Genomic DNA, 26,802 nt, shown 5'->3' with positions numbered 1-26,802 from the left:
GTTTCCTTGGAGTGTATGAATGAACAACATGAAGAGGGCTAGCTAGCAACTGGAGCTAGCCAGCTGTTAGCTGGCTAACAAATGAGGTGCAGACATTTTGGAAATTACAATCTTGTGTATTATAACTAAGCGCTTTTGACTAACAGGACAGGAAACATGGAGGTAAGTTGTGCTGGTTTGTATAGCTAGCTAGATAGCTAACGTTACGTTATGTTTTTCCAAAAGCAACAGGTGCTACCTCTGGGTAGTATTCATTAGTGGACACCGCAGCAAAACGTGTAGCAAAGGATAACAAACACAAGCCTTTCTTGTTGGAAAACTTCAGTCCGTTTTCGCTCGTCTGGTTGGTGCCTAGTGAATAGTCAGTCACCTACTGTATCGTGACTGACGGTCCGTGGCGTTGGAGGAGATAGGGCTCTTCAGTACTGTACAGAAAGCTCCCAATCCGATTCAAACTCCATTCACCAGCGGCAGCTCTGCAACCGTTCGGCCAATGTCAAAATACGTTCGTTGATCGCCAAATATAGAGCAACTATATTAATTTAAGGCCGGTATGTACTTCCAAAAAAAGTTATAAATAAAAATTGGCAAACAATGCCTATTCGGCACCTCCAATGACAGTACATACCGGCCGTAACGGGAGTAAATGAAGATAGATGCTCAGCGAAACTCCATATTTGGTGATCAACGACGAACGTCTTTTGACATTAAAACGCTTTCAGAGCTGGTGAATGGGAGTTTGAATCAGAGCTTTCTGGGCGAGAGGTCTCTAACGCACAGATAGATAGATACTGATCGGGGATTGCAGTATGTTAACGTTAACGTTCCAGAACTGTCAAAGTAATTTTTCTTCATGTCACTGCATTTCTATAGTAGGCCTATAGTAACTTGTGACAGTTATCAATCAATATATCTTTATTGTCACAATCGGGAAATGTGTAGTACAGTCAGGGCAAGAAACAAGATCAACTGCAACAGATACACATACGATTAATAGAAAACAGATCAGTTACAGTAGTTATTGCAGGAGTGAAACCATACAGAGAACATAAAGTGTGTGATTACAGTTTGTGTGTCCTTTCCCAGGATAAAGGTCAGAAGCCAGAAGCAGATGAGAACAGTTTTGAATCACTGGAGAAGGAGTTCCAGGAGGTTCTCAATGAGCTGGTGGGAGACAAGAGCCTGGACAAATTCCGGGTTGAATATGAGAAACTGACCAATGCCCTGAAGAAGTCCCATGAGAGTGAGAAGAGGCTGATGACAAAATGCAGGGAGCTGAATGCAGAGATAGTGTCCAATTCAGTAAAAGTTGCTACTGCACTGAAGTTGTCCCAGGAAGATCAAACGACTATAACTTCTCTGAAGAAGGTAGGCCCTTCATGGTGAAAACATGAGTAGCTGCATATATGTTTAATAAGCCTACAGCCTAAGGTTAGGGTGAAGGTTGTCATTAGTGTTGGCAATAAGCGCATGTAGGGTATTATGCAGTACAAATATTCACACTCTTCATTTTGAGCAGAATAGAGCATTGTTTTAGAATTGTGCCTTATTTCAACATGTCCCAGATTTGTCATAGTAATATGGCCATATAAAAGTGTATTGAACACTTTTTTTTCTTCTTTTAGGAAATAGAAAAGGCTTGGAAAATGGTTGATGCAGCCCACGATAAAGAGCTCAGAGCAAAAGAGACAATTCAAACATTGAAACATGAAATTTCAAATCTAACAAAACTTGTTGAACAAGGAGCTGGTTTGTCTGTGGGTCAAGAACATGGGTGAGTTGAGTTGTGCACACTCGCACTGTACATTGTCCACTTCCTTTGAATTGACCAATTCACTAGAGATTATTGTCATACCTGAAGACCTACATACAGTGCTTAATTTGAACAGGATCCGGCACCTCTCAGTTTTGGACTGCTGCGTTCTGGCACATATTTTCCTGGATCCGGTACCTCGTGGCATGACATATAATTTCCTCTGTTTGCAATGTAAAAGTAAAAAATATATATATATCCTAGTTAGGCTATATCAAGTTGCCTCCTCGTTAATTCTCCTGCCCCCTAAAAAAGGTTATGTAAATGTTGATTTTCAGCCTGCACTTGATATTCTGAGAATTGATTCGGGTTGGGCTGGGTCCGGGTTTAAGTTTGCGCCACATTGTAGCCTATATTTTGAGACCAACCCTTGGCCATTGCTGTGGTGAGAGAGAGAAGCATGCGGCTGTAGCCTATCTCTCACAGAACTACAATAAGATTCTATTTCTGTGATCTCTCTCAATCTCTCTCTGCTCTGATAGACATGAGCCTGCAACTCTCTCTCCATCTCTCCAGCATTGCACTTCATCATCAAAATATAAAATAGGCAGTAATGTAACTATTCCAATTCAAATACAAATTCACTATAATGAATCTGTAGGCGAACTACACTGTTTTACAAAGTATCTTGAGAGATAATGGCACGAGCGCATCGGCCATCACTGGTGAGTGCACATTCACTAGCCTATCTTCGCTACCCTGTCATATCGGTAATTTGTGTGGTATAAAAAAAAAATATGTAGAATTGCATGAAATGCGTTTATAAAAGGACATTTTTGTGTGCAAGTCCTAGAAACGCTTCTGCTCTAGGCTACTCTATGCCACTATGCAAATGCTTGATTTATTAAAAAGGTGAACCCCCCCCCATGCATTTCAGTACCCCTCTCATGCTCACTTTGAGTTTCGGCACGTCCCGATTTATAGGCTACGGATCCGACTTTTACTGGACCTTTCTTCCCAATGACTAAAGATCCCGAAGCTCCTACGCATGTGCAGGAATCTCTACTTACGCACAGTCTCTTCTCTACTCGTAGAGTTAGATCAAAACTGAATCAATATCTACAAGATCACATAATGATAGTATTCTACATAACATAACCAAATATAATAGCATAGTATAAAGTTACTGTAATTGATTTTAGGATGATTGTGCGAATGGTCGCATTTCACTCTTATACGGCCACAGCTCAACTGCGCGCGCCACTAGGCAAAACATGTGCTTTGATTGAAACAAAACACAGGTTCTCTCACTGTACAAAATTCGAAACAACCCTGTACATAACTAAGAAGATCTAAATGCATATTCCCATGAAACTGATCGACATCAAATGGTTGGCATGTAGATGCTGCATGGACGTTTCACCGGTAAAACTTGAAGAATTATCATTAATGATTGGCAATGAGAAATGTGAAGGGAGGGTGACCACAAAAATGTGTTCGTAAAGTAGAGGTAAAGAAACACATGCGCAGAACATGATATGGATCTTTCCAGCGGGATCCAGGGTGACGGGAAGGGGCGGATACCTACGGATCAGCAGCCTCAGCCTACAAATTAAGCACTGCCTACATCTCTAGATAAAGATAACATTAGAGAAGTTTTAACTGAAAGCTCATTTGTTTTTCAGTGTGAACGATCTGCTGAAAATCAAAGAGGAACTAACCAAGGAAAGAGATGAACTGCTTACGGAAGTGGTGACTCTGCGAAATAATCTAACAAAGGCCACCGCCAGTCAACAAGAGATGGAGGTTCAAAAAGAAAAGGCAATGGAAACCATATCTCAGGTAATGCAGACACTCAACATCACCATTTGCATTTATAGGTGTTTATTGTTAATCAACTTAATGACAACAAATTGAACAAGTATAAACCAAAAAAAACGTGTTCTTGGTTGAACAGAGAACTCAATAGGATTTTTTTTAAATGTAGCATTACATCTTAAACATCACATTTTTAAAACACTTAACTGGCAGGTAGGGCATTAGTTATTAGGTAGGTATTATGGCCATACACTTGGTAGTTGTCTGGAACCTGACTCTGTAATTGTTTATCATTTCAGTCCTCATTCCCATTCGGTTGCAAATAAACCAGTACGCTTTATTTGCTGGACAGTGTGTCCACAAGTCTTGGCACATCCAGTCATACATTGACTGGGGCCTTAGCATATAGTATGTACACTCCAGTGCCCGCTACCTCCTGGAATACTTGCTACTAACGACATCGTTTTGATCCTGTATCCTGTCCACCACAGCTCCAGCAAGACATCCAAGTCCGTCAGAACGAGTGCTCGCGGGAGACACGGCGGAAGGAGAAGCTGGAGAAGGAAGTGAAGCAGCTACACACGGACCTGGAAGCCAAGCAGTCGGACATCAAAGTGCTGAACCTGCAGAGCCAGCGCAGCAAAGAGGAGCAGCAGAGGCTGGAGCAGCAGCTGCGGGAGCAGAAGGTGAGGCCGTGACCAGGGGGGATGACGTTACACCCTCCCTGTCCACCGGTCCTCTCCCTTCCCCTTCATCCTCCAATCTTTTCACAGATGAGCACCAACTTGAGAGACGGTGCCAGTCGTACACACATGGAATACAACTTTTACATATATGCTGTAGGGGGTTTAGATTTAATGTGGGATTTGATTTGTGCCGTTTGTCCCCTCGCAGATTCTCAATGAGCGGGCCACAAAGGAGCTGGAGCAACTGCAAGTGAGAAACACCAAACTCCAGCAGGAGAATGAACAGAATGCCCTGAGTATGGAGCAGCTCTCCCTCGACACTCAACAAAGGGCATCTGACCTAAAGGTAAAGCCCACAAACACCCAGTGTGTTTGTGTGCGTGTGCATGTGTGAGAAGCTCCACAGATGACAGACATCCATAGAGAGCCCTCACAAAGTGCTGCCTACTGTTGATCGAAACATCATGCCAGTAAAACCTTATTTTTATCATGGGACCCCATGGTTGTTTTTTGGCTGTTTTTCACAAACCATTGCATGTCAGCACATATGGGCCCATATTCACAAAGTGTGGCAAAGTAGGAGTGCTTATCTAGAATCAGTGTTGCCTTTTCAATCGTAATCAAATCAAATCAAATTTCTTGGACAGGGAGAAGAGAGGGAAAAATGAAAAAACAATCTTATCCCAAACCACTGCAAACTTGTCTTTCCTCAAACAAATCCTGTTGAGAATGGAGTGGCCTCTTCCTGAACTGTTATCAGAGAGACAACGAAAATTGGACAGGAGCCCTAATGCCAGCAACACAATAAATACCTATTCTCTCTCGCTCTCCCTCCCTCTCTGACACCCCACCCCACTTTCTCTCGCTCTTCTTCCTCTTTCTCTTACTCCCTCCTTTTGTTCCCCCCTCCTCAGATGAAGGAGGAGGAGGTGAATCAGATGCGTCAGGAGATTGCCAAACTAACAAAGATGAGAGAGGCCACTCAGCGGAAGTTCCGACAGACGGAGGATCAGAAGTTGGAAGTGGAGCAGCAGAGGGACATGCTGAAAAACCAGATCGCTGGCCTGGAGAGAGGCAAGGATACACACACCCGCACATGCACACCCTATCTTGCACTGACTCTATGCACACTCACAAGACTATATACAGTGGGGAGAATAAGTATTTGATACACTGCCGATTTTGCAGGTTTTCCTACTTACAAAGCATGTAGAGGTCTGTAATTTCTATCATAGGTACACTTCAACTGTGAGAGACGGAATCTAAAACAAAAATCCAGAAAATCACATTGTATGATTTTTAAGTAATTCATTTGCATTTTATTGCATGACATAAGTATTTGATACATCAGAAAAGCAGAACTTAATATTTGGTACAGAAACCTTTGTTTGCAATTACAGAGATCATACGTTTCCTGTAGGTCTTGACCAGGTTTGCACACACTGCAGCAGGGATTTTGGCCCACTCCTCCATACAGATCTTCTCCAGATCCTTCAGGTTTCGGGGCTGTCGCTGGGCAATACGGACTTTCAGCTCCCTCCAAAGATGTTCTATTGGGTTCAGGTCTGGACTGGCTAGGCCACTCCAGGACCTTGAGATGCTTCTTACGGAGCCACTCCTTAGTTGCCCTGGCTGTGTGTTTCGGGTCGTTGTCATGCTGGAAGACCCAGCCACGACCCATCTTCAATGCTCTTACTGAGGGAAGGAGGTTGTTGGCCAAGATCTCGCGATACATGGCCCCATCCATCCTCCCCTCAATACAGTGCAGTCGTCCTGTCCCCTTTGCAGAAAAGCATCCCCAAAGAATGATGTTTCCACCTCCATGCTTCACGGTTGGGATGGTGTTCTTGGGGTTGTACTCATCCTTCTTCTTCCTCCAAACACGGCGAGTGGAGTTTAGACCAAAAGCTCTATTTTTGTCTCATCAGACCACATGACCTTCTCCCATTCCTCCTCTGGATCATCCAGATGGTCATTGGCAAACTTCAGACGGGCCTGGACATGCGCTGGCTTGAGCAGGGGGACCTTGCGTGCGCTGCAGGATTTTAATCCATGACGGCGTAGTGTGTTACTAATGGTTTTCTTTGAGACTGTGGTCCCAGCTCTCTTCAGGTCATTGACCAGGTCCTGCCGTGTAGTTCTGGGCTGATCCCTCACCTTCCTCATGATCATTGATGCCCCACGAGGTGAGATCTTGCATGGAGCCCCAGACCGAGGGTGATTGACCGTCATCTTGAACTTCTTCCATTTTCTAATAATTGCGCCAACAGTTGTTGCCTTCTCACCAAGCTGCTTGCCTATTGTCCTGTAGCCCATCCCAGCCTTGTGCAGGTCTACAATTGTATCCCTGGTGTCCTTACACAGCTCTCTGGTCTTGGCCATTGTGGAGAGGTTGGAGTTTGTTTGATTGAGTGTGTGGACAGGTGTCTTTTATACAGGTAACGAGTTCAAACAGGTGCAGTTAATACAGGTAATGAGTGGAGAACAGGAGGGCTTCTTAAAGAAAAACGAACAGGTCTGTGAGAGCCGGAATTCTTACTGGTTGGTAGGTGATCAAATACTTATGTCATGCAATAAAATGCAAATGAATTACTTAAAAATCATACAATGTGATTTTCTGGATTTTTATATTCCGTCTCTCACAGTTGAAATGTACCTATGATAAAAATGACAGACCTCTACATGCTTTGTAAGTAGGAAAACCTGCAAAATCGGCAGTGTATCAAATACTTGTTCTCCCCACTGTACACACACTCACTCACACACACACTAACTACACTGACACTCTCACACTAAACCCACACACATTCACATGCACTACATGTGCACACACACACATAACACATGCACACGCACACACATATACACACACGTACACACACTTTTACACTCATCATATGCTGCTGCTACTCTGTTCTTTGTTTTATTATTATATATCCTGATGCCTAGTCACTTTACCCTGCCTTCATGTCCATATCTACCTCAAATACCTCGTACCCCTGCACATTGATCTGGTGCTGGTACTTCCTGTATATAGCTCCATTCTTGTGTATTTTATTCCTCTTGTGTTACTATTTATTTTATTTTTTACTCTGCATCTTTGGGAAGGGCTCGTAAGCAAGCATTTCACGGTAAAGTCTACACCTGTTGTATTTGGCACGTGACAAATAAAATTTGATTTGATTTCAACATGCACACACACGCAGAACTAAACAGACACGAATACACATGCCCGCACAAATGTACACTACCGTTCAAAAGTTTGGGGTCACTTGGAAATGTCCTTGTTTTTGAAAGAAAAGCTATTTTTTTGTCCATTAAAAGAACATCAAATTGATCAGAAATACAGTGTAGACATTGTTAATGTTGTAAATGGCTATTGTAGCTGGAAACGGCTGATTTTTTATGGAATATCTACATAGGCGTACAGAGGCCCATTATCAGAAACCATCAGCCCTGTGTTCCAATGGCACGTTGTGTTTGCTAATCCAAGTTTATCATTTTAAAAGGCTAACTGATCATTAGAAAACCCTTTTGCAATTATGTTAGCACAGCTGAAAACTGTTGTGCTGATTAAAGAAGCAAATACCTAGGTGTCTGGTTAGACTGTAAACTATCCTTCCAGACTCACATTAAGCATCTCCAATCCAAAGTTAAATCTAGAATCGGCTTCCTATTTCGCAACAAAGCCTCCTTCACTCATGCTGCCAAACATGCCCTTGTTAAACTGACTATCCTACCGATCCTTGACTTCGGCGATGTAATTTACAAAATAGCCTCCAACACTCTACTCAGCAAATTGGATGTAGTCTATCACAGTGCCATCCGTTTTGTCACCAAAGCCCCATATACTACCCACCACTGTGACCTGTACGCTCTTGTTGGCTGGTCCTCACTACATATTCGTCGCCAAACCCACTGGCTCCAGGTCATCTATAAATCACTGCTAGGCAAATCCCCGCCTTATCTTAGCTCATTGGTCACCATAGCAACACCCACCCGTAGTATGCACTCCAGCAGGTATATCTCACTGGTCATCCCCAAAGCCAACACTTCCTTTGGCCGCCATTCCTTCCAGTTCTCTGCTGCCAATGACTGGAACGAACTGCAAAAATCTCTGAAGCTGGAGACTCTTATCTCCCTCACTAACTTTAAGCATCAGTTGTCAGAGCACCTTACCGATCACTGCACCTGTACATGGCCCATCTGAAATTAGCCCACCCAACTACCTCATCCCCATATTGTTATTTATTTTGCTAATTTGCACCCCAGTATCTCTATTTGCACATCATCTCTTGCACATCTATCATTCCAGTGTTAATACAATTGTAATTATTTTGCACTATGGCCTATTTATTGCCTTACCTCCATAACTTGCTACATTTGCACACACTGTATATACATTTTCTGTTGTATTTTTGACTTTATGTTTTGTTTACCCCATATGTAACTCTGTGTTGTTGTTTTTTATCGCACTGCTTTGCTTTATCTTTGCCAGGTTGCAGTTGTAAATGAGAACTTGTTCTCAACTGGTTTACTTGGTTAAATAAAGGTGAAATAAAAAAAATAAAAAAATAAAAAAACTGGCCTTCTTGAAACTAGTTGAGTATCTGGAGCATCAGCAATTGTGGGTTCGATTACAGAATCAAAATGGCCAGAAACAAATAACTTTCTTCTGAAACTCGTCAGTCTATTCTTGTTCTGAGAAATGAAGGCTATTCCATGCAAGAAATTGCCAAGAAACTGAAGTTGCAAAGAAAAAGTCTAGTGTCTGTGTTCTTTTTCCCATCTTAATATTTTCTTTGCCACTCTGCCTAGGTCAGCATCCCGGAGTCGCCTCTTCACTGTTGACGTTGAGACTGGTGTTTTGCGGGTACTATTTAATGAAGCTGCCAGTTGAGGACCTGTGAGGCGTCTGTTTCTCAAACTAGACCCTCTAATGTATTTGTCCGCTTGCTCAGTTGTGCACCAGGGCATCCCACTCCTCTTTCTATGCTGGTTAGAGCCAGTTTGCGCTGTTCTGTGAAGGGAGTAGTACACAGCGTTGTACGAGATCTTCAGTTTGTTGGCAAGTTTTCGCATGGAATAGCCTTCATTTCTCAGAACAAGAATAGACTGACGAGTTTCAGAAGAAAGTGCTTTGTTTCTGGCCATTTTGATCCTGTAATCAAACCCACAATTGCTGATGCTCCAGATACTCAACTAGTCTCAAGAAGGCCAGTTTTATTGCTTCTTTAACCAGCACAAAAGTTTTCAGCTGTGCTAACATAATTGCAAAAGGGTTTTCTAATGATCAGTTAGCCTTTTAAAATGATAAACTTGGATTAGCAAATACAACGTGCCATTGGAACACAGGCCTGATGGTTGCTGATAATGGGCCTCTGTATGCCTATGTAGATCTTCCATAAAAAATCAGCCGTTTCGAGCTACAATAGCCATTTACAACATTAACAATGTCTACACTGTATTTCTGATCAATTTGATGTTATTTTAATGGACAACAAAAATGCTTTTCTTTCAAAAACAAGGACATTTCTAAGTGACCCCAAACTTTTGAATGGTAGTGTATGCCGGGAGACACACAGAAATATCTTGGTTGACACTTAAACACTCCTCTGCTCTGTTCCACTCTTCACTGTCAAAAGCACTCTTTTTGACAGGAAGATGCCATTTTTCCTTATCTTTTAGTAACTCAGAAAATATTAAATGTAGTGGTTACATTGTGGTGGGGTTTGTGTGCAAGGTACATCAATTGTGTATACAGAATGTCTATCATTCTCTCTCACTCAAAAACAACATGAACATGAACCCCACCACATGAATGTTGTGAACAGAAATGGAGTCCTCCAAAAAGCAGATGGAGATTGACAAGAAAGGCATTGACGAACTGGTGCGGGAAAGAGACATCCTGAACAAGGTATGTATGTAGAGAATAATATAATTTAGCAGACACTTTTATCTAAAGCAACTTGCAGAACTGTCAACATTGACAGTGACACACATCCAGTATGTACCCCATGCAGAAATCAAACCGACAACCCCGGCATTGCCAGCACCTAATGCTACATGACATTATGTGTATAGCCTATGTTGTTTCGTTATTTGCAGGTCTTGTTTTGTATGATTTGTTTCATTAGACACCTCCTAATGTGACTAATGTGCACCAAACACACTCTCATCTGCTCACAACCACAATTGTGAAAGTGTGTGTTTGTGCATGTACATTTGTGTCTGTGTGTGTGTGTGTGTCTGTTTATTGGTTTGTTTTGTGTGTGTTTGCATGCACATTTGTGTGTGTACATTGTAGAACATGATCAAGGCAGCCAATGCCACGGAGAAGCAGCTGAATGTAGTGAAGCTCCATGAGCAGTCCAAGAAGAACCTGGACCAGGAGATCATGAACTACCGCGACGAGGCCCAGAAGCAGCGCAAGATCATCTACCAGCTAGAGAAGGAGCGTGACCGCTATATCAACGAGGCCAGCGACCTCACACACAAGGCAGGTCAAGGTGCACTAAGATAACTCAGGGATGGGGGGAGAGACCAGGGTCCTCATTTATAAACGCTGCGTATGTACAAAATATAACATTTTCCCTGCAAAAGAAAACATGCACCAGTTTTCACTGCATTTATAAAAACTGAACTTGCCTGGAGAATGTGCTTACCTCCACGCAAAGTTCAGACCATGCAAACGCACTACTTCTTGTTACTTCTAGTAATTATTGCATTGCAAGCAGGCAAGTAAGTACTTTATGCAAATGAGGAATGGTTAGGATGACACGCTATTCATAAAACAGCAACAACAGGAAAACATAATGACAAAACAAATGCAGCTATTTGTCGTTAGGAAGAAGAGCGAACATCTATTTATTTTATCCTTGCAATCTAAAATTATAAATAGGAATTATTTAACCTTTATTTAGGCAGGGGAGACAAAACCAAGCAATTAAAAGCAGTTTTTCTTAAATCTGTGGTGACAAAAGGAGTTTCAAGATTTAGCCTTCCCTGTGAACGGGTATGGTATCTCGTACTTCTATAGGTTAGTAACGACAAAGACAGTACAGTATGAAGATAGGCAGAAACTGTTTCTCCAATAGAAATCCCAGATCACACTTGTAGGCGATGTCATGGCGACGTTGGCTAGTTATGCTCATGCGTATAAACACGTTATCGGGTCGAACTGTGCATGTGCAGTCCATCAAATCAAAGGTACTCCTTCAATATAAACTTGTTTTTGACGAAAATGAAAATGTGTCAGTTTGTCACGTTCACGAGGTTGAAGTAGTAACATGTTCGTACTACTCTACGTCTGAATCATCAAATATAATCTCATTCTAGTTCTGTGGTTTGAATACTGTAATAAAAAAATTCTCGAGTAGACACTGTTTCAGAATTAAGGACAGTGCAGCATATTTAGGTTGCGGGAAAAAGTCCATGCAAAACATTGTTGAATTAAAATGTTCTGCTAACAGGTCCACAACAATTTGTCATGGTTTATTTATTTCAGAAACTGTCACAGTCCTTTGCCCAATACAGCAAATGTCACAGCAGAAGATTAAAACATTGTGGCAACATCTCCAAAACATTTGATAAAATGTGCCATTGCTTTTGTTTGGTGAAACTGTAATGGCTTAATTTCAATATACTTATTATGTGGTCCTCTGTAGCTCAGCTGGTAGAGCACGGCGCTTGTAACGCCAAGGTAGTGGGTTCGATCCCCGGGACCACCCATACACAAAAAAAATGTATGCACGCATGACTGTAAGTCGCTTTGGATAAAAGCGTCTGCTAAATGGCATATTATTATTATTATACAGCAAATAGGGTTGTTATTTATCACCATAAAAGGTGAATGAAGGGCGTTTTCCAGGCGAATAAATAATGCTCATTCACATGCGCATAGTTTCAGGACGGGGCTGATTTATAGTGAGAAACATGTATGTGTGGCATATGGCAAGTTTATAAATCTCAATATTTTTATAAGTACACATTCTTTTCAGAAATGGGTTAAGCAGATATTTAGTGTGAAATTTACACAACGCTTATCAATGAGGCCCCCAGAGTGCTGGCAGGTCTCCCCTGTCCATGTAATCTTATTCATTGTGATCTAAAGGGCATAGCTGATCTTAAATCCACGTTGGATACATTCATCCCCAGGGATTTAGGCTCAGTTACATACTGTACCAGTAATGTAGCACTAGCATTAATGTTGATGAAGCAGAGAAAATGGGAGGGAACTCCATTTGAACATTGCAGATGAGATAATGTGATATGCGACATGTGTTGCAACAGACAAAGCATCTTTACATATGTTGATGAGGTGGAGAAAATGGTAAGGAACTTAATTTGAACATTGCAGTATATAATTTAGGACTACAACATGCCGGTATTGTGCCTAGGTTGTGTTATATAAACAGCTAGCTATCAGCTTCTGGTTACGCAAGCCCAAGTCTTCTATTAAGTCCCAAACTAAACCCCCTCTTGGGATGATCCTCTGTTCCCTTGTTCCTTTTCTTCCACAGGTGCTCCAACACATGGAGGACATTAAAATGAGGGAGATGCAGATCTTTGAGTACAAGAAGAAGATTGCAGAGGCAGAGACCAAGCTCAAACAGCAGCAGAACCTCTACGAGGCCGTCCGATCTGATCGGAACCTCTACAGCAAGAACCTTATCGAAGCTCAGGTTGGATTTACATATGATCAGTCAGTCAGTTGTGTAGGCAGGCGGGTGATTGTCCGGTCTGTCGATCGGTCAGTCTACTCGCTCGCTTGCTCACCCATTCAGTCATTCACTCACTCACTCACTCACTCACTCACTCACTCACTCACTCTCCACCCTCTCTTTCAGGATGAGATCACAGAGATGAAGAGGAAACTGAAGATCATGAACCATCAGATTGACCAGCTAAGGGAGGAGATCAACGGCAAAGAGTCTGCCCTGGTCAAGGAGCACCTGGAGTTCCAGCGAGTGGAGAAAGAGAAGGAGGCTCTGAAGGTAATTTACTATGCCGTGCTCACTGTGAGTGGCTAAAGTGGCTACTGTGCAAATTGACTTTTTAGTCTGGGAACCCATTGGTGTAACTAGTCATGAGAGAAAGGATGGTTGTAATTCAGCATTTCGTTTTACTCAAATATTAACACCAACCTGCTTTAGCTCTTTCAATCACATCAGTGTGACACACTCCCCACCAGCATGACACCCATCCTGCCAAATGGCACCTTATTATAGAGCACTGCTTTTGACCAAGGCCCAAAGTCTGTTTTCTTTTTCTTTACCTGGCTGCCCTCAAAGGCTAGCCTCCCCTCATTTACCTCATTTTCAAATGGCACAATTAAAACCAGTTTGATTTTAAGTGTAGGCCGTCTTTCCATTCCTCCTATAGGCCGAACTCCAGAAGATGAAGCAGCAGGCTCTGGAGACAAAGCAGTTTATCGACAATCAGGAGGCCGAGGAGAGAAAGCTGCTCAAGATCATAGCCGACGCTGATGCTGAGCGGCTCAGACAGAAGAAAGAATTGGATCAGGTAAGGGACAGAGAGAGGGGTGGAAAGGTGGCTCCCTGCTTTCACTGAAAACTCACTGCCCATTCAAAGAGACACATAGTACTGTCATAGTGATAAAATAGTGCTTAATAAAGGGGCAGGTCATTCCCGTAGAGGCCTGGGATGGACAGAGATGTTGTCATCAGCCAGCAGATCTGTCATGCCGTTGCGGTCTCACATCACATGGGTCAAAAACATTGTGTTGATGAGGCTGCAGAATGCGACAGAGGTGCAGCTTTTCATTTATTTCTAATGAGGTTTGTATTTGAATGGATGAGACCAAGTAGAAATGTAGAGCATGCTATGGTATGTTGTCACCACCATGAATCTTTTTTCAAGACTTTCTAGGAAATAGCAGGTCATTTAGCAGGTCATCTACCAGTATCCATTTAGATGGAAAATAATCATACACATTATCACAAGGGGCCAATATCACATTTGTATTTGATTTATTGTATTTTTGTAGTCTTTGATCAAAGTAACCTGGGGTTTTTGTTGTTTGCTCTTTTGCCATCACCGTCGTGTAGGTGATCAGCGAGCGAGACATCCTTGGCACTCAGCTGGTGCGACGAAACGACGAGCTGGCCCTCCTCTACGAGAAGATCAAGATCCAGCAGTCCATGCTGAACAAGGGAGAGATCCAGTACAACCAGAGGGTGGAGGACATCCGCCTCCTCAAGATGGAGATCAAGAAACTCAGACGAGAGAAGGGCATCCTGGCCAAGACTGTGGCTAACGTGGAAGACTTAAGGTGAGATTGAGAGAGGAAGTAAGAGGGTGAGAAAGTGAGCCGGCGAGACAGAGAGGGAGGGAGACTCTGATGTAGACAGAGAGAAGGGGGGACATAGGGAAACAGAGAAAGATCGAGACCCTGCCCTGAACGTCTAGCACCCAAAGTCATACTGAATTAATGTATAACCAATTTATCCCGTACTTTGGTTTTGCAGCTGGTGGCTACCAGTATGATTAAAGGAAAATTCCACCCAAAAACTATATTTTAGTATTTGTTTCATTAGTCCATTGTTGACATAATCCCAAAATGTTTTGCTTATCAGCAATCAAGTTTTCAAGATATCTAACTTTCAAAATACAGAAATCATCCCCGTATGATGCATTTTGCATCATATGATGCATTTTGCAGCATATGATGAAACAAATTCCAAAATATAGTTTTTGGTTGGAGTTTTCCTTTAACCGCTGTTAGGTTCTAAGATTCTGGTAGAAATTCCAGTTGGACTGAAGAAAGCTAGATTTATTAAACCACACTGGGTCATACAGCTGCAAAGACAAGATATGACGATACAAGCACATATATTTATAACCTCCTACTAGGCGGGGTCAACTCCTTACACATCTTGACAGCCAATACATCTATGTTGCTAGGCAGGAACTTAATTGGTTCCTCTCAACTGGTGTAGTCATGGCCCTGCTTGATGCTAGAACCTTCGTAGGCATGGAAGTGTATGTGTGTGAGATAGGACTGTAGTAGGAGGGTCGTTGGGGTGGGCCCCTCTGGCTCCCCTCCCAGAGGTTTCTTCTCACTTCTTCTGTTGACTTGACCTCGAGCGGAATTCCTCGCTCCTCCCTAGTTCTGTAGCTGGCCTGCCTTATCAAAGACTAACTGTTGCCCTTCTCCTCCCTCAGTAACTTTCCATACACATTCCTTATTCACACTTAATTGACACAGAACATAAACAGTTATCATACATGTAACATAATCAATAAGTTCTTATATAGTGACAGGAATAAGTATATTTCAAGTTAGTACCGAACACCGTTCAAAGAGAGCAGCGCACTGAAATCATAATCAATTTCTGTAAATTATGCACTATTCTTAATAACCTTTCATTTTACATTATTTCATTATTTAAATTGTTTTTGTGGTACAAAAGTGCACAGATCTGTGCAGCAGGACTATTTCTGCATTGCTCAGTTCACATTGCTGTCTCATCCACTATCGGCATTAATTTGCTTTATTGTGAACCTGTTGATATCTGCAACCCACAAAAGGTTACCATAGTGGCATTTGCTGGACATCTGCCATGAACAAAACATTGAATTGATACAGGCTTGCCAATGTTTTACATCCTTAATGATTAACGAAAATAGTGAAATTGAAGTCTGTTTTCAATCTATGCCCCACTTGTATTTGTTGTCATTAAATATGTGAGGAGGAAATGCCATGACATTTGATGGCATTTTGTGGGTTTTGTGACAGACGTGAGGTTTACCACATGCAGAGGGAGCTGCTCAAAGAGAGGACAAGGTGCAGAGCCTTGGAGGAGGAGCTGGAGAATCCTATGAATGTACATCGTTGGAGAAGGCTGGAGGTGTGTGTGTTACTGTGTGTGACTGTGTGTGTGTATATTTTGTGAGTGCATGGGCTCAAAAACATTTAGACCTGTTTCAGTACATTTACTTTTACTGTATACCTACTCTCTTAGGGACATGAACTTCTTAATGCTTCAGCCTAGCTCCTGTGAGACATAGCCAGAGAACTTGTTTAGGGTTATGCATTAATGCCTCTTATTTGACTTTCCTCAGGCCAGCGATCCAAGCACCTACGAGTTGATCCAGAAGATTCACTCTTTACAGAGGCGTCTGATAACCAAGAGCGAGGAAGTGGTGGAGAAAGAGCTTTTATTACAGGTAAACCCCAGATAAATCTGTCTCATCCTATTGGCTACCCAAACACCAGGTGCTCCCACAAGGAATGGGTTGGGTCACAGCCAGTGGCGGCTCCTGAAAAAATTCTCAGGAGGGGCAATTTTTCTGATGATTTAGGTGACCTACACACATTTAAAAAAAGATATGTCCAGCAACAACATGAAGACAGGGGCAGCATATAAGTCAATACCAGAAGCATTTATTGACTGATCTCAAAAGTGTTGGCTTACCAGGGTTGGTGGAGCCCTCAGTTTCATCTTTGCCTCGCAAAGCTAACTCAAACACTCCGCAAAACTTCACACACTGGATTAGCCGGCTGAGGATGTGGCGGTTCTTGCTAATGTCGTAGTAAATATATTTGTTATAGTGAATATGGAATATGATATGTTGAGTAAAATGTTGTGCTAAGATCTATTTAGGTCAGGAGCTGGTTATAAGTTCTGTTCCTATCCAATAACAATGGACAAAAGGGTCCTATCTTGTCAGCCTTGTCAGCAGGTGGCCAAGGACAACACCCACGCCATAGGCCTCTCAGTTCTTCCAACTCACGAGTTCTTGCTCTGAGGACACACACACACACAAACACACACACACACACATCATCACTGTTAAACACACACACACACACACACACATCATCACTGTTAAACACACACACACACACACACACACACAAAAATCCCCTCTCTTAGGCTGAACATTTGAAGACAGAGAACCCGACTCAGAGCCAATGCAACAGTGACAGTAGCCTGCAGGGGACCTCGCCCAACTCATCAGGACCAATCAGAAGATCAGAACTACTAGATTGAACCTACTTCATTTATTGCATAAAATGTCTGCACACAATGTTTCGGGGCTCTCTTCAGATAATAATAATAATAATAATAATAATAATAATAATATGCCATTTAGCAGACGCTTTTATCCAAAGCGACTTACAGTCATGCGTGCATACATTTTTGTGTATGGGTGGTCCCGGGGATCGAACCCACTACCTTGGCGTTACAAGCACCATGCTCTACCAGCTGAGCTACAGAAAGTGGATACTCATGGATGCGCATTGCAATTGTAAAATGTCAACACAATTGGAGACACCACGTCATTTTTGGAGACATGTTATTGACAGTAAACTATTGTAGATGCGACTGCTAACTAACTAAAACATTTTAGCTGGCTAGCTAATCATCTTAGCTAAATGTGGGGCAAACAATTCAGTTATTTACCGTTAATTTGAGGGATTGGGGTGAAAGAAATCGAGTTACATAGTGATACTTTACGATATACTGTATTGACAATATCGCAATATTTTAGCGCTAGTTGGCTGTACCTGCACCAAAACACCATTATTGTTCCTTCATAGCTTGTTCTCAATCTTTTCACATTGGGAGCCAATTTGTTTTCAGCACTTTTATTTCCATGACTGATCAAAACTCGTTCTCATGGCTTTCTGATCCCTCTGCAACAGACATATGGTGCGCAATAAAATCACAGTATCGAATCGCAATACGTATAGAATCATGAGACTCGCAATGCTGATGCATATATCTTATCGTGAGGTTCCTGGCAATTCCCAGCCCAAGTTCATTTGCCACAACAAATCTCTTCGCTAGCAAACGCGATGTCTTCTCCAAAACGGCAATGTGTCTCCAGCAATGTTTACTTTTTTGACGTTCTATGGCATCTCCACTTTCCAAGCATATATGACCACATGTAATATTTTGGTAAGTGATGCAAATAGTGAACTATGTAGGGCCAGGATGTAAAATATATGTAGCTGCAGCAATTTCTCTTATCTGATATGGTAAGTAATGGGGCTTAATTTATAGCTCCCTAAGAGTTTGACGAACGGGTCCGTGAACGCGATTCCAGATATATTTACCTCTGAATAAACTGCCTTTATTACACCATATCCACATCCAGTAAACTTGTGATTATCAACACTAACCTCATCGTTGTGGCGGCGGACAGCTAGCCTGTATCCCTCGTCATCCAGTTGAGTGAGTGGCAATGTCTTTTTCGTTCGTACCAATTTTTGGAAAATCCTCGGGTGTAGGACTTTCCGCCTTTAGTAGAAACCTGTTGAATTATTAAATTTGGTCTGGGAGGTCCTAATTGTTTCGTTGCCAATTTATCTCCATTTGTTCGCCGACAAAAAGGAACTTCTTTCAAACAATCCACTCTTTTCTCAGTTACGTTCATGGTTACGTAACGTATGACGAAAGCGCGTAAGTGCAAGCCCACAGACACCCATTGAGATTGTATTGAAGGCTCTGAAATTTGAAAAAAATAGATTTTACATGGGAGTCTATGACAGAAGTTCTGGGCGATTTTCAATCTGACTGAAATCGCCCCAAAAGGGGGTGGAGCCATTTGAAGCACGACTTTAGCCTGATTCGACATTTAGTGGCAGTGTGGCACTGTGGCAGATCAGACGTATAGATTACAACACTGATAACTACTGTTGCCGTGATATAATTGATTAGAAAAAAAATCCCTTCCTTTTCCCGTTTGGCAGTGCGTCGCCCATATCGCCCTATTGAACAGGCCGTCCCTGGTCACAGCAGAAATCAATGGCAGCCTGGGAGAATTTGTTCACTACTTCATAACTTTCAGAAATTAGCGTGGACTGCATACACTGAGTATACTAAACATTAGGAACACCTTCCTAATATTGAGTTGCAACCCCCCGTTTTGCCCTCAGAACAGCCTCAATTCGTCGGGGCATGGACTCTACAAGGTGTCGAAAGCGTTCCACAGAGATGCTGGGCAATGTTGACTCCAATGCTTCCCACAGTTGTGTCAAGTTGGCTGGATGTCCTTTGGGTGGTGGACCATTCTTGATACACATGGGAAACTGTTGAGCGTGAAAAACCCAGCAACGTTGCAGTTCTTGACACAAACCTGTGCGCCTGACACCCACTACCATACCCCGTTCAAAGGCATTTAAATATTTTGTCTTGCCCATTCACCCTCTGAATGGCACACATACACAATCCATGTCTCAATTGTCTCAAGGCTTAACATCCTTTAAAACCTTTTCCAGCAGTCAAATGACCTAGTGCCCTCATGGGTGGAATGTTATTAATATTTTTCATAATTTCATAATTAATAAACATTCCGGTGTTTCTATGTCAAACTATTTTGCTATATTTCAGTCTTCTGTGACGTATATAAAGTGTAATATTGGGATGCAAACTCAAAATGTTATACATTTCAACTCTATATCTGAATTTTTTTTTGTAAGCCCATAACCATGTGTGTGAGGTGTATACTTTTGTTTCAAAGTATATTTGTTTAAGACTACCAAGAAACACTCAGATTTAGCCCACTGCAGTAAAATATTAACCTGTCTCCTCTCCTTCATCTACACTGATTGAAGTGGATTTAACAAGTGACATCAATAAGGGATCATAGCTTTCAGCTGGATTCACCTGGTCAGTCTATGTCATGGAAAGAGCAGGTGTTCTTCATTTTTTATATACTCAGTGTTGATACAGTATGCAAAAATGTACAGTCGGAAGTTTACATACACTTAGGTTGGAGTCATTAAAACTAGTTTTTCAACCACTCCACAAATTCCTTGTTAACAAACTATAGTTTTGGCAAGTCGGTTAGGACATCTACTTTGTGCATGACACAAGTAATTTTACCAACAATTGTTTACAGACAGATTATTTCACTTATAATTCACTGTATCACAATTCCAGTGGGTCAGAAGTTTACATACACTAAGTTGACTGTGCCTTTCAACAGCTTGGAAAATTCCAGAAAATGATGTCATGGCTTTAGAAGCTTCTGATAGGCTAATTGACATAATTTGAGTCAATTGGAGGTGTACCTGTGGATGTATTTCAAGGCCTACCTTCAAACTCAGTGCCTCTTTGCTTGACATCATGGGAAAATCTAAAGATATCAGCCAAGACCTCAGAAAAAAAATGTAGACCTCCACAAGTCTGGTTCATCCTTGGGAGCAATTTCCAAATGCCTGAAGGTACCACGTTCATCTGTACACACAATAGTACGCAAGTATAAACACCATGGGACCACGCAGCCGTCATACCGCTCAGGAAGGAGACGTGTTCTGTCTCCTAGAGATAAACGTACTTTGGTGCGAAAAGTGCAAATCAATCCCAGAACAACAGCAAAGGACCTTGTGAGGATGCTGGAGGAAACAGGTACAAAAGTATCTATATCCACAGTAAAACGAGTCCTATATCGACATAACCTGAAAGGCCGCTCAGCAAGGAAGAAGCCACTGCTCCAAAACCGCCATTAAAAAGCCAGACTACGGTTTGCAACTGCACATGGGGACAAAGATCGTACTTTTTGGAGAAATGTCCTCTGGTTTGATGAAACAAAAATTGAACTAATTGGCCATAATGACCATCGTTATGTTTGGAGGAAAAAGGGGGATGCTTGCAAGCCGAAGAACACCATCCCAACCGTGAAGCATGGGGGTGGCAGCATCATGCTGTGGGGGTGCTTTGCTGCAGGAGGGACTGGTGCACTTCACAAAATAGATGGCATCATGAGGAAGGAAAATTATGTGGATATATTGAAGCAACATCTCAAGACATCAGTCAGGAAGATAAAGCTTGGTCACAAATTGGTCTTCCAAATGGACAATGACCCCAAGCATACTTCCAAAGTTGTGGCAAAATGGCTTAAGGACAACAAAGTCAGGGTATTGGAGTGGCCATCACAAAGCCCTGACCTCAATCCTATAGAAAATGTGTGGGCAAAACTGAAAAAGCATGTGTGAGCAAGGAGGCCTACAAACCTGACTCAGTTACACCAGCTCTGTCAGGAGGAATGGTCCAAAATTCACCCAACTTATTTTGGGAAGCTTGTGGAAGGCTACCCGAAACGTTTGACCCAAGTTAAACAATTTAAAGGCAATGCTACCAAATACTAATTGAGTGTATGTAAACTTTTGACCCACTGGGAATGTGATGAAAGAAATAAAAGCTGAAATAAATCATTCTCGCTACTATTATTCTGACATTTCACATTCTTAAAATAAAGTGGTGATCCTAACTGACCTAAGACTTGGAATTTTTACTAGGATTAAATGTCAGGAATTGTGAAAACCTGAGTTTAAATGTATTTGGCTAAGGTGTATGTAAACCTCCGACTTCAACTGTAGATAATGGGTGGGTTGAGAGCTGGTAAGGAAGCGCCCAGTGGGATGTGTGCACGTTTTTAAAGAGCCCATCCCTGACTGAATGTTTGGCTGCGTGGCGTCACCTGTCTCTTCCGCTTAAATGCTCAGGAGAAGGAGAAACTGTACGTGGAGCTGAAGCATATTCTGGCCCGTCAGCCTGGACCGGAGGCAGCCGAGCAGCTTCAGATCTACCAGCAGACACTGAGGCAGAAGACAAAACAGCTCAAGGTCCTCTGTGCCTTTCATCTTATTTTTGTACATCCCTCTCTCTCTCCCGATCTTTCTCATTCTTTCTCTCTCTCCCTCCCTCTCTCCCTCGTTTCCACTTCCAAGCAGCTCTGACCACTGGCAGAGAAATGGCCACTTCAGATACAGCAGGACCATGCACAGGCTTGTGAGCCAGGCTCACTGGCCCAGAGTAGCTTTTTCCCTGGCCATGTCATTTTCAGCTTAGTCATATGCTGCTGCTTGAAGTTGATTTATATTAGATGTCCTTTTAATCTCCCACATCCAGGCTTTGTCATCAGAGCTGAACATGTACGAGTCCCAGGAACAGGAGTACAAGTACGAGATTGAGAGACTGGCCCATGAGCTGCAGAACATTAAGAAGAAGTACCTCACTCAGAAACGCAAAGAACAGCAGTGCAGGTAAAGATTACCCTGGTATAGTACTTACCAACCACCGTAATCACCCCTGAGCTCATTCTGGGGTTTCTGATCCAAACTGATGTAACTCTACAAGTAGTGGCGATTTATCAAATTAATTTAAATGTATGTTTTTACGCGATATTCCAAATGCCTGTATCGCAAGAATCAAGGTTTTGTTATTTTCCGTTTTTTTATGAGTGTTTATAGTGCCTTCGGAATGTATTCAGACCCCTTGACTTTTTCCACATTCTGTTACGTTACAACCTTATTCTAAAATTGATTAAATATATTTTTTTCCTCATCAATCTACAAACAATACCCCATAATGACAAAGCAAAAACCGTTTTTTAGAATTGTTTGCTAATTTATTAAAAAATATATATTTATATCACGTTTACATAAGTATTCAGACCCTTTACTCAGTACTTGAAGTACTTGAAGCACCTTTGGCAGCGATTACAGCATCAAGTCTTCTTTGGTATGACGCTACAAGCTTGGCACACCTGTATTTGGGGAGTTTCTACCATTCTTCTCTGCAGATCCTTTCTGCAGATGGTTGTCCTTCTGCAAGATTCTCCCATCTCCACAGAGGAGTTTTTGGTCACCTCCCTGACCAAGGCCCTTCTCCCCCGATTGCTCAGTTTGGCAGGGCGGCCAGCTTTAGGAAGAGTCTTGAAATGTTCCAAAGTTCTTCCATTTAAGAATGATGGAGGCCACTGTGTTCTTGTGGACCTTCAATGCTGCAGACATGTTTTGGTACCCTTCCCCAGATCGGTGCCTCGACACAAACCTGTCTCGGAGCTCTACGGACAATTACTTCAACCTCACGCCTTGGTTTTTGCTCTGACATACACTGTCAACTGTGTCCCCAGGCTGTGATCCTCTTGGTGCTCCAATTGATGGTGGGGTTGTGTAGTCTGAGCCAGGGCAATCCCAAAACGATCCGGTGAAGGGGTGACGTGACAATGTGGAATGACAGCTCCTCGTGGTGCTCCGGTAGTGTGGGAATGGTGATGGGGAGAGTGATGTGCGTAATGGTGCCTGAGAAGGAATAACCAGTCACCGTTATGGGAACTAAAAACAATGGTTTTGTGATAGGAGCTGACATAACACTCACGGAGCGGCGACAGGAGTCATACCGCCTAGATAGGGATCCGCCAGGAGATCTGTGGTCCGTGGTGGTGTAGGGGGTGCTGCCCACCTCCATGGGTGAGGACTCGGAAGCAGGGCGGCTTCCATAGCTCAGATGGGGTGAGCGTCGAGGCTCCGGGAGGTGTTGGGAACGCCGTCTCTCTCTCAACATGTCGTCAAGACGGATGGACGTGGTGATGAGCGTATCAAGGTCCATCTCGTCGTCCCGACATGCAAGTTCCGTCTTGATGTCCTCCCGTAAGCCTCTTGTGAAGGCCGTGCGCAGAGCACGCTCATTTCAGCCGGAAGACGCCGCCACCGTGCGAAAGCTCAGAGTACTCGGACGCGGGCCCATCTCTCTGTTGTAGATGTCCTTTCCCTCCATGGGATGATCAAACACCGCCCTGAACTGAGCGAGGAAGGTGGGGTAGGGAAGCGCCACTGCCTCCTCTCCTTCCCAGACTGCCGTGGCCCAATCCAGCGCCTTTCCTTTAGGTAGCGAAATCACCAGCGCTATCCTGGCTTGGTCAGATGGATATGCCCCAGGTTGACGCGCCAGATAAAGTGAAACCTGCAGCAGGAAGCCGCTACATTTAGTAGTTTTACCGTCATAGTGCTCCGGTAGGGCGAGGGTTCCCGCAGAAGTGGGTGATAGGACGGGAACAGGTGGATTGGGGGCACTTGCCGCTCCCTGAGGTGGAACCGGAGTGCTGGGCAGATTATGAAGAGTTTGGAGCACTTCCTGCATGGCGGCGATCAACTGGGCAATCTGCTGCTGGTGCTGGTCGAGGCACTGGGAAACTCCTGCTGCATCCATTTTCGTTTGGTGTGTGATTCTGTGATGAGTACTGAGTATACGAAGAGGCAGGACGCAGACGCAGGAATTAACAAGGTCAGTGCAGGTGCGCTGGAGGTGATTAGGGTTTCCATTCCGGTGTTGCCGAGGTGGTGCGCTCAGACCGGTGGCTCAGTAGACTGGCGAATCAGAGCGCCGGAGGGGAGCAACGGGAGGAGACGTGACAATATCAGCTGTATGTGACCAGGCGAAAAAACCTTTCCAAGCCAAACCATATCATTACCGCTACACACAGCCTACATTGTTGTCACCATATTAGCTAAAGTAACATCCTAGTCAACATAACTAATAAAACTAATGCGTTAGTAAGCCCTCTACAATCATGCAGTAATGTTACAGTAAGCAGTTTAGCAGTTACACCGGCAAGCCCCAGTGGTAGTAAATTAATAAAACCAAACGCTTACCTTGACTTGTAAGAGTTCCAGTGTTGTTTTGGATAGTCATAGCCAGCTAGCTAACATAGCATCCCTCTGTTTAAGCAGGGTGTTTGAGTAGGCTAAACTAGCTAGCTGCATTTGCTAGCTAAGTAAGTGAAACTGAAAGTGAAAAAAAAGACAATCTCTCTCTCTTGCTTCTCCTTAATTTTTGAAGAAATTAATTTGTTCAAAACTTTTCAAGTATTGTCTTTCTCTCTCTTTGAGTCAACTACTTACCACATTTTATGCACTGCAGTGCTAGCTAGCTGTAGCTAATGCTTTCAGTACTAGATTCATTCTCTGATCCTTTGATTGGGTGGACAACATGTCAGTTCATGCTGTAAGAGCTCTGATAGGTTGGAGGACGTCCTCTGGAAGTTGTCATAATTACTGTGTAAGTCTATTGAAGGGGGTGAGAACCAAGAGCCTCCTAGGTTTTGTATTGAAGTCAATGTACCAAGAGGAGGACGGAAGCTAACTGTCCTCCGGCTACAGCATGGTGCTACCCTACAGAGTGCTGTTGAGGCTACTGTAGACCTTCATTGCAAAACAGTGTGTTTTAATCAATTATTTGGTGACGTGAATATATTTAGTATAGTTTTATCTAAAAAGGATAACTTTTTTAATGTTTTACCATTTTTATTTGTATGAATTTCACTGAGGAGGATGCTCCTCCCCTTCCTCTTCTGAGGAGCCTCCACTGCTCAAATCAAAAAAGCTGGGAAGACGACCAGAAAATCAATTAGCCAGCGAATTGGGCGACCTTACCGTGTGTGTGCGTGCGAGTGTGAAATGCAACTCTGAAATGCGTCTGCATGTGTCTGTGTGACAAATGTCCTTCTCATTTCCTGGAACTCTCTTGTGTGTCCGCAGGGAGAAAGAGAGGAGCCTGGCCCAGGTGGGACAGTCGGTGATCCTGCCCCAGCGCAGCGACGGTCCACGCTTCACCGGTGGAGGCTTCAGTCTTAAGCAGGCTGGCAAAATCACTACCTAGAGGGGGAGACAAGAAGCTCCCTCCAGCCTTACGTCTTATCACACTCCCTCTTATTACCTCCTCACCCCTCATAAGACACTCACCATTGTTGATACTGTTTTTAAGAGCTCTTCTAAAGGAAAAATTAATGGGCTGTGATGTTATTCAATAAAGAGAGCTCACTTCACGTATCAGTCTGACCTTTCTCCAATATTTATGTTTGAAGTTAGAAAATGGTCAGTCCAATCAGCGTTCTCTCTGAAAAAATGGGTGGGTTTAGGATAACCTCGGAAACCCAGAACTAAAATCTTGCGTAAATGCGTCAGATGCTCGATTAGGTTCTGGAGGGAGGTGAATGAGAAAATTCTACTAACGAGACTAGAGAAATCTCCACCCTCCTAAACGGAAACTCTCAGCCAGAGCCCTCCCCCCTAACTAAAAATGTAAGTTTGAAATCCCCGTCCCCACTTTAAGTACCACCATCACCCAATCCTAAAACATCCAAATAACCAGTGATGTAAAACCAAAGCACCGGAAATACTGTGCACTTTAGTCGTCACATCAGTCTTTTGACAGACGTTACGATACCATTTATGTTACGTAGTCTGTCCACGAGAGATTAGGTTTAGGACAAAAACCCACACGGCCAAATACTGCGCTTTGAAATATTGGTTGAAGCTGACAAATTAGTTTTGAATAATGCCCCTCATTACAGTCGTGGGCTCGTAGGCTGATACTGTATGTGAAGTGAACAGATAGGTCAGTAGCTAAACTCATTTATCACAAATTCAAATTCATAGTTTTCCTGAATTATGAAAAGCAATTTGGAAGTGTTTACACCCTCTATAGCCATTATGGTTCAGATCCTGCTGGTCATCTATCAACGTTTGAACGTCTTTTTTTGTGCTCCATCCTGTTCTGGTTATCAGTCTGCCAAGCATGCACACCATGAACTGAAAAACAATCTGGCCTTAATGGCCACATGTACTCTTTATCTCTACCCTGTACAACCAGAAGAGGACTAGCCACCACTTAGAGACTGCTTCCTCTTTGGTTCCTTCTTTCTAGGGTGGTCACTTAGCATCTACTTCTGCATTGCTTGCTCCTTGGGGTTTTAGGCTGGGTATCTGTAAAGCACTTTGTGACA

At 43.0% G+C, this 26,802-nt stretch overlaps 1 protein-coding gene across 1 annotated transcript; it reads left to right on the top strand.

Moving 5' to 3' along the window:
* On the top strand, positions 1–25,842 carry LOC121572657 (cilia- and flagella-associated protein 58). Its single transcript, XM_045226687.1, has 18 exons — positions 1–162; positions 1,087–1,368; positions 1,626–1,774; positions 3,439–3,595; positions 4,063–4,257; positions 4,466–4,603; positions 5,172–5,331; positions 10,092–10,174; positions 10,565–10,756; positions 12,780–12,941; positions 13,107–13,253; positions 13,642–13,782; positions 14,328–14,551; positions 16,019–16,130; positions 16,345–16,449; positions 21,740–21,859; positions 22,146–22,279; positions 25,556–25,842. Exons 1-18 carry the CDS (start codon positions 157–159, stop codon positions 25,674–25,676), a joined length of 2,628 nt encoding a protein of 875 aa, XP_045082622.1. The 5' UTR covers positions 1–156; the 3' UTR covers positions 25,677–25,842.
* Positions 25,843–26,802: the final 960 nt, after the last annotated feature.

This window comes from Coregonus clupeaformis, chromosome 17 (assembly GCF_020615455.1).
Source record: "Coregonus clupeaformis isolate EN_2021a chromosome 17, ASM2061545v1, whole genome shotgun sequence".
Taxonomy (NCBI): Eukaryota; Metazoa; Chordata; class Actinopteri; order Salmoniformes; family Salmonidae; genus Coregonus; species Coregonus clupeaformis.
The sequence above is the reverse complement of the archived record's forward strand: the minus strand, read 5'-3'. Positions and strand labels throughout refer to the sequence as shown.

Bases quoted from the DNA above. Each gene is read 5' to 3' on its own strand.
- LOC121572657 (XM_045226687.1), top strand. The intron at 10,757-12,779 runs GCAGGTCAAGGT...TTTCTTCCACAG, and splicing joins CCAGCGACCTCACACACAAG to GTGCTCCAACACATGGAGGA. The intron at 22,280-25,555 runs GTAAAGATTACC...GTGTGTCCGCAG, and splicing joins CGCAAAGAACAGCAGTGCAG to GGAGAAAGAGAGGAGCCTGG.